This window comes from Pocillopora verrucosa, chromosome 3 (assembly GCF_036669915.1).
Source record: "Pocillopora verrucosa isolate sample1 chromosome 3, ASM3666991v2, whole genome shotgun sequence".
Taxonomy (NCBI): domain Eukaryota; kingdom Metazoa; phylum Cnidaria; class Anthozoa; order Scleractinia; family Pocilloporidae; genus Pocillopora; species Pocillopora verrucosa.
Window position 1 is genome coordinate 25,174,150 of NC_089314.1, and position 8,503 is coordinate 25,182,652.

General features: G+C 37.4%; 2 protein-coding genes across 7 annotated transcripts in view; one reads left to right on the top strand and one right to left on the bottom strand.

Annotated features, from left to right (window-relative positions):
- The window catches only part of LOC131800309 (large ribosomal subunit protein eL14-like), a 34,385-nt gene extending 27,586 nt beyond the window's left edge, over positions 1-6,799 (bottom strand). For both annotated transcript variants that reach the window (XM_066163806.1, XM_066163805.1), the window contains exon 1: positions 6,729-6,799. In XM_066163806.1, coding sequence (XP_066019903.1) covers positions 6,729-6,761 — 33 coding nt within the window. In that variant the 5' untranslated portion in view covers positions 6,762-6,799. The remainder of the gene's footprint in view (positions 1-6,728) is intronic.
- On the top strand, positions 372-7,663 carry LOC131800317 (uncharacterized). 5 transcript variants are annotated; one of them, XM_066163803.1, is made up of 2 exons: positions 372-507; positions 6,673-7,663. In XM_066163803.1, exon 2 carries the CDS (start codon positions 6,763-6,765, stop codon positions 7,351-7,353), a length of 591 nt encoding a protein of 196 aa, XP_066019900.1. In that variant the 5' UTR covers positions 372-507; positions 6,673-6,762; the 3' UTR covers positions 7,354-7,663. The 5 variants fall into 5 exon arrangements, with proteins under 5 accessions (XP_066019900.1, XP_066019901.1, XP_058939989.1 ...); XM_066163804.1 differs by lacking the exon at positions 372-507 and adding an exon at positions 2,158-2,254; XM_059084006.2 differs by lacking the exon at positions 372-507 and adding an exon at positions 3,466-3,598.
- The last annotated feature ends 840 nt before the right edge of the window (positions 7,664-8,503 follow it).

Sequence of the window (8,503 nt, forward strand, 5' to 3'; positions counted from 1 at the left end):
TCGAAGGGTAGTCAAACGAACCATTGGGTATAAAATTTTAGAGATGACTGATAACTGGTAAGGAAAGAGGAAAACATTCAATTCAACCTAAATTAACACAGAGGACTAAAAGAATTGCAAAAAATTATCATCCATACTTAAGAGAGAATCACACTTTCCACTCTAATACGTCGAAAAGCCCATCAATCCACGAAACGATCCAAATTATAAGTGACTGAAGAATTAAATTTTCTAACCGGAATTTCCGGTCTGTAAATATACGCAGCAAAGGTCGCCGTACATAGTGTGACTATCCCATGAATAAGCTCAAATTAGATTGACATGTTGGGATCAAATTTATCAGATTTATGGCTCAAGGCTGAGGTGAAGACAATTTTTAGGTACTTTATTCTGACCGAGTAAAGGCGAGGCGGCCGGAAGCTAGTGTGGATGGTTTGCAAAATTTTTCTTTTTTTCTTATCTATTTTCCAGTTTCTAAGAAGACAGTTCCTTTGCTTACATTGAAAGGTTGGTATGTGAAAATTCCTCTTGAGAGAGTAGGGTATAAATAGTCTACTAGTCTTAAATATTAACTGCATAGTTCTCGCTCAAGTTCCGACGGCTCGCATGAAGACGACACGATGTGTGGGCCAGAAATTCAGTTTAGGAGTGCAAAGTGGGAGTATATCATAACTGGTTTTCACGAAAGGAATGCGGAGAAACATTTTATCAATAACGCAGAAGAATCAGAGCTTTTGTGTCTAAGAAAGAGTAGATTTCATTAAAATCCTGGCTTCTTGAATGTCGTGAAAAAATAACTACAAAAAGCAATAGCAATGTTGAAAGAGCTGATTTTTGGAAAAAGTTTCGGGTCGTCTACAAAGTCTGGCGGTCAACGTTGTCAAAAACCCTACCAAGGAATTATTCTGAGGCTTCATTTACGAGAACTTTATGAGTGCTCACTTCGCTATCGGCACAAGAAATATATCTATTTTCGTTTATCGAGTCTAAAATTACAACCTTCAGCTCTCTTTCATCGCATGATTCCTGCGTGGGTAACGACCGTTAGACAGTGTCTTTGGAGGTCTGTCATGGTGGTCCATGAAAACTTCGATTTGGTATCATATCAGATCCTTTCGTTTTAAAGGCAAAGGTATGCAAAGTGTTTGTTACCTAACCGGTCTCGTTTGCGTGGGACTCAAACAAAAGAATGAAGTTTAACGTACGAGCATTTACGTCTGGGGCTCAAAATAAAACAAACATAGAATGGAATATTTCCTCCTATGAGCGGATTAATACAAATTTAATGCGATCGTGCTTTGAACGATCTTTTTTTTTCTTTCCTTTCTTCGAACACGATATCTTAGTTGTTAATAAACAGACAACGGAGACGGATTTGTATCACAGCGACGAAGACCTCAGTTGTAGTGCAACCCTCTGTTTGAGGACTTCGAACAAAGGGCGTCAAATACGAGTTGATCACGTTTACGAGCTTAAAAATATATTACTTAACTGAGGTCACCGTATTAATTGCTGTTATTAGTAAATAGACGGTAGAGAGATTTGTATCGGAGCAACAAATGAGTTAAGTGTAACAGAACCCTGATCTTTTGCTCAAGACCAACTGTCGGTAAAAATGGAACAAAAGGCGTTAAATATGAGTTTATAAGCTTAAAAAATATATTGCCCGTTGAGGTCACGCTATTTTTCAGATTAACTATTCTTCTTCGTCTTAAGGTATGTAAAAATCACTAAGGCAGCCGCTTGTTTCCAAACAATACGAACACTCCAGAGTCAATTACAGTTTTCCTTTACTACACCACCACCCGCAAAACCCTCACAGGTTTCAATGACATCTACCCAGAAAATTGTGCCTCGTCATGCAGGGTATTCAGATGTAGCTCGTAATATTCCCTGCTCCCCTCCTTTCAGAGAGCAGTTTGCGTGCTAGTACTAACGGCTGAAATCAATCTATACGCAATAACAACTCAATTTAAGACAAGCTAAAGCGCGCTAAAAACGTTACCAAGCGCGATGTGGTTTTAGATTACAACAGAACGTCTTACAATCCTCTTTGTTTGTTTAAGCCGAGATTAATATCAACAATAAGGTCGATCGAGGTTTGCACGCGGATATAAGAGTGAGTGAAGTGTTTGGAAGGGTTGATTGAAATTAAGAAGGAACATAAAGAAAAATCAGACATATCGCAGAGCATGGAGAGTTAGGAACTTTCTCCAACAAAATTAACTGCTTGAAAGTAATGGATCTCTACCAAGTGAGTTTATTCTTTCTTATAGATCAAGGACAATGTATATTTATAGTCAGTTCGCATAAAAAACAACAACCTTCACTCTGCACATTTCACCTTTCCTAACAGTTCGTTTGTCTCACGACCACTGTAACGTAACCTTTCTATGGTATTAATAATTTGTCTCCGCGAGAAAAATACATCAATCACCCTGACGTATTCCTTAATCAATGGGCTTTTCCAGGACTTAGAAGACGAAGAAAGATATTTTATTTGTCTAACACATAATAGTGAAGAGGTCAAAGAACTCTTCTTAGCGATTTATTGAGTTCTTTTCTGTAACGTGAAAATTTGCTTTACACGAGAGGGAAAGCACAAAATATCGGTTTGATAAGATGAGAGAACACAGAAATTTGAAGAATAAACCAAAAAAAAAGATAGTAGCTAAGAAAGAAGTAGATTAACAAAAGTAGAAATCAAGTGACAATTGGCTATAAAAATTTAGGCTGACTTTTTCGAGGTGCTCGAACAGTGATGTTGTTCCTTTAATCCTTTCACTGGTCACTGCCTAAGAGCTACCAATATGTAAATTCTCCTTACAATATTAATACATTGTCAAGAGGTGAAAATGAAGAAAAATATCAACAGGTGAATGTTACTTGACTCAGAACTAACGTGGCGCTAAACGAGTGACAGGGACAGGAGAATTGATGTTTAGATGTTGCGCTGGATCGAGAGTGTTGGTGACGGACGCTACGAATAAGTTGAAACAAAATGCAGAGCTGAGCTTTCGTAAAGTGAAACCACATCCGTGTTACATAATATATAAGTTTTTACTTTTTTCCGGCTTAAGATCACAGACAATAGTTGATAACCGAGTGCAATTATGTCATCTGAAACTTTCGGATGATCGGCTCTGGACTCAGTCAATAGTAAACCGCAAAGCTGGCAGAAATGACAAGAGCGGTGATATTCAACAACTTTCTGGCACCTAAACATTCATAGTTCTTGAGATCTATAATAGGCTTTGAACGATCAAAAACTTTTTGGGTGAAATTAAACCGCGAAAAAATTGGCCTTTAAAGAGTAACATTTTCCTTAAATGCTTAGTTCTGTGATGTCTTCCTGATTTCCCCATAAGACAGCTCGGGAAATCATTTCGCACACACCTGTTCCGAAAAGAATTAAGTTTCTTTTCTGTCGTATTTACATCTACTGTGATCTGCATAATGACTCATTCTCTATATTTAAATTTCTATGAAAGGAAGGTTCAAAGCATCACATGAACTAAATGAAGAGGATTTCTGCGGAATTAAGACGAGGCCTTGACGAATTACGAGAAGGCCAATCAAATTTAAGAAAAACTGACAGGTAATAAGCTCACACGCAAGAAACAGTCACTTTCTTGAAGTAACATGGTGAATATTTATCCAACAGGAGACAATGCGTCCGGTAAGACTCGATGATTTGTATAAAACCTTTTGCTATGTCTCGGATCGTTCAGCATTTCCGTATCTAGCTGTTATTAACACTTATCAACTTCTGTGTTACAATAGAGATTTCATGTAAGAGCACCAAAGAAACCTATCGAGATAAACCGATAATGCAGAGGAGGATTTTGGTTTCATTCAAGAAAATCGATCTGTAACGTCAGACAACAAAACAAAGGGGATGAGATTTTGTTTTGAAGAGTATACGTTCAGATCAGAACTCCTGATCACAGCCTCCTAATTCTCACAGTTTCGTTTTTCTCGACAAATGGTTACAAATTAAATCTCAATAATGTTTCAACCGGCTGCCTCAGCCGGATTTGACTGGTTTGGCGGATGATAAGCTTACAGAGCTCATATGCTTCAAAAGAGGAAGATTTGTTTTGGTAGATCAGAAGCTTTTTAACTTTTTATATAAAATATGGGTCCCCGTGTTTGAGGTTTCCGAAGCGATGTAATGTTTACCAGGCCGGAAGAGTGTGTTGCACGTTCCAATCATGTGTGCTGTTGAAAGTTAATAGCAACGCACGTACGAAGCTTTGTGTTTCCCCTTTTCGTTAAATCTTACGAAGGTTTCAGTTATCTTGCTCATATATAAAATCATTCTACTTATACTTAAATATGAAACATGAAAGTTCCTTTTGGGAAGACTGCCTTCGATGTATGAACATAAATAATTTTCTATATCCGTTCGTCTATTTGAAGATTCTGACATTTATTTTAGAGATAAGTCTTTTTTTTTTCCTTCCTGGTCCTGATAAGATTAAGCAACCGACGATAGAGAAGACTAATTTATCACGGTTACACGCTCACTTGACACGTTGAAACCTCATTTTCCATGAATTTTCATGAAATATTTTCACGGGAAAAGGACCATGAAAATAAATCATATGGGATGCTCTGTGTGGTGCTAATTAAGGAAAGATTTTTTGGAAAAAAAAGGGTCGGATTGTAAGTGACTTAGCTTCGTTTTGCGTCATTTACAGCTGATCCCCTTGAGGCATTTTGAAATTGTAAGCATCTAAATTATTGTGTTTCTTCTTCGACTTTATAGCTCGCGCGTTCTGTCTACGACAAGTGTTGCTAAAGGGCAGTAGTAAAGCCCCAACCACACCGCACCTATTTAAAATGTTATTTGCTAATCCAAGAAACATTCTCCGTAGCAGTCTGCTCCCTCTCCTGTTTGCCAAATGGTAAAACTGTGAATAATTAGGCGTAATTCGAACGAATGATACGAGAATTAGAGAGAAAAAACTTTTCTTTAGTAGCTTTAACACCTTTGCGTGACTTCCACTTAACTGAAAGAGATGAGACTAATATTTCACCTAAAAAAAAAAATTTTTATTACTTTAAAAGCTAAATAGAATAAGTAGAAATTTCTTAATGAATGCCGGCGCAAACTAAAACTAGGATTTCAGTATTATTAAAGGTAAATTTTCCACTCCAATTTTTCTCCGAGATATTCCTTTCCAAGTGCAATACTTACTTTTCCATCCTCGTTACAAGAAAACAACTTAGTCAGTTCATGTGTTAATTACGTCATAAAAGCTGGATCTCAATTTTTGCGGTTATTTTGCAAATGTTTCGTTCCTTGTTAAAAAAAGATTATTGCCCAGTATGAAAAAAAGAAAAATGGCAGCAAGAAACCTTGCAGAATTTTATTTCACTCTAAGAATTCGGCTGTGATCTCCGAAAAAGAAAAAAAAAACCTTCATCTGCCAAAAATTAAACTTTAATCTTCGTTTTCCTTTATTTTTGAGCACAAATTTGAAGCACTAATAGTTTTGCACTTGCCGCAGAAACTATTTACTTTCATTTATCGCTTTTCTTTGATAAAACTGTCAAAGCGAAAGCTGTTTGAAGTATATTTTAAAACACCAAATTGTATGGTTGCCGGAAAGGATAAAGTTTCCCTTTTAATTGCTGCCAGATCGTTGTCATTTACTCCATGTGGATAACAGCGATCATGAAATTTCGCTGACACGTGCCACTTGTATGGCTGATTATACTTGAAAAATGACTGGACAATTGTTTTCAGAACATCACTAAAGTTCCGGTCCACAGTCTTTTAAAACTTCATTTGCATCAGAAGTGTGCAGCGAGTGGCAAAATAGGATGACAGATGTTTCAGCTTAGTTTGTGGTGTGAAGAAGTTTCAATTCACGAAGCTTTGTCTTCGCGTCTGCCAAATTTTTCACGTCGAGAGGAAACATAGGGGAGAAATCAATTTAATTTTTCATCCCAGTGGCAAATTTCGTGAAGGGAGACTGATACAGAAGAGCCCAGGTGAGGTGTTTTTCGGAATAAAATCTCGATATATTTATCGCCGCTGTTTATTCACTTGAGATTCAATATGAATCTGTCAGAAGGAAGCTTTGTCAGCGACATCGAACCTTAAGCTTCTTAGATTTTTCCACCGAAATGGAGCCGCCAGAATTGATATTGACGTGATACGAACGGATTGGATGTAAACACTTCTAATGCCACAGCCCGCCTGTTTCACATCGGTTATGAAAAATTTACTGAGGACATCGCAGGGTTTCACAGAAGGTTCAAATCAGCGATTCATTGATTTGTTCTCTGTTTTCCGCCTCAGGGAGACGCGTTTAAAATATCTTTAGAAACTAAGCGAGCCCCACGAGCCACGCATATGTTTGCGTCGCTCCATGCTGACATTTTTTTTTGTCAAAATGCAAATGTTTTTATTCTTAAACATTAACTGTTTTCGGTGCATTAAAACCAATATCACTTCGGACCTGCAAAAACCGATTCCTGTCAAGAGGATTAAACGGCCAATTTAATCTGGCGCTCTTTGGTTTCGTACCTCTTGGCAAAAGCTAATATTCTGCCTGCAGAACTGACTATAATTAAGCTACGATTATTCAATATCGAGGTTCGAAAACATCTTTAAACTAAAAATTTCTAATTGAGTTCTTCATCTGATCTGATAAACAGAGAACCCACGCTAGCGCCACAATGTACCGGAACAGATTCTGGTAATACACACTTACCGTGTGAACAACTTGTCGGGATTCAAGAGACATTATGAAACGTTTATTCCGCGCGCTCACAGATACCAGTTGTCAAAAGCGCCGGAAAAGAAAGCAAAGAAAAACAAAGCACTCTAACCATTTGAATGAAACAATGGGAGCATGTCTGGACTTGCAGAGCTCTGCCCCTCTAAAAATTCTGCTGGTTCCATGCGAATCTCAACCGTCTTCTGCAACAAGGTACTGGATTGTGGATACAAGAAAACAGGGCAAAATTCCCTTCTTTGGGTCTAACAGGTGCAAAATTGTGCAACATATGGGCAACAGAGTTACGGAGCCCTTTCATGGACATGTCACGACGAGAGAAGGACGAACTATCATTAAAGGAATTTTAACAGACGGAGCCGTTGAAGGGAAATATTTTGAACTCGTGTTGCAAGCTTCTCCGCAACAACTAAACCAACCCTACCGGAAAAATTCTGCAAGAAAAGCTTCATTGTGCGGATTTCTTCAGCGCAGTACAAAAGATGAATTTGGTTCATTCGAGGAGACACATGACGCATTTTTACATACAGAGGGGGAAACCAGCGAAGTTTTTGACACACAAGAAGAAATTCTGACATTTGCAGAGGAAAAAGTTTCCTAATTTCCTTAAAAGTTGTACCAGGCGTCATTCTGCTAAAGAGGTCTGGTTTGGTTAAACTATACACTTTCTTGGAGTTCAATATATCCGCGGAGATATTGTTTCTTGATTTTATGCCGGCAATATTGTTAAGAATATGGATGTCACAGCATAGAATTCTTAAACTTTTTGTTTACAAAATAGACTGACATAGACCCTAGATGGTGAAGAAATGTTGCGTTAACCTTAGATATTAAATATGATTTGAATTGAGGAATTTGTTGATGGTTAAAAATGGCATTTAGCCGACTGTAGCACGAATTAAACATGGATTTAGGAAGATGGCCTGTTTTCATGATTCTCATCGAGCGACAACAAAATCGTTAGCAACGCATGCTGCGAGGAATTCAAACATCTAATTTATTATATAGAACCTTAAAGTTTCGTTTACAATGTTTATTTTTTTTCTCTAATTAGTATAGACTGAGTGCCGTATTGAATACTTAGTAGATTCCTCTAATCACTAATATTATTCAAGCTGAACTTTGCACTAGCTCATTTACTACAGTCAACATAAGCTACCATTCGCTTGACAATTTCTTAAGCATCTTGAAACTCTTTAGCTTTTACAATTGGCTTCTTAACTCTGAAGCATTAATTTCTGATTCTTAGTTTTTGGATAGGTTAAAAAGCAATAATTTTTAAGGTCTTTTTTTCAGTGACTCGGTAATCGTGAAACATCCTGATTACTTTCAGCTGCAGTGTAGGCGTAAATGATTTACATTTTTTAAGTCTGTCAGACATAAAAAGAATTTCGAAAAATTCTACGCCTTATCTGCATGCTGTATTAGTTTAGCGCCATTACTAGAATAAGCCTTAATTTTTGACGCAGTTTGTAATGTCTACCGCTTTCTTCCTCTTATTTTGCGGCTAATTAAGTGAGAGTCTTGAGTCCACTCGATCACGTGCGTATGGCCAAGGAAAAAAAAGCCTTTTCCTGATATCTTGCTAATTTGATTTCTTCGATCAAAAAGGTCATTGAGAACGCAATCTAAAACTAAACATTTCGTCCTGCTACCTATTATGCTTGAGAATGAAATGACGACTTAGTTAAACCGGCTCAAATTTTTGTCGGAAAAAAAGAAAACGCTACATTAGCTATAGTTCGCTTATC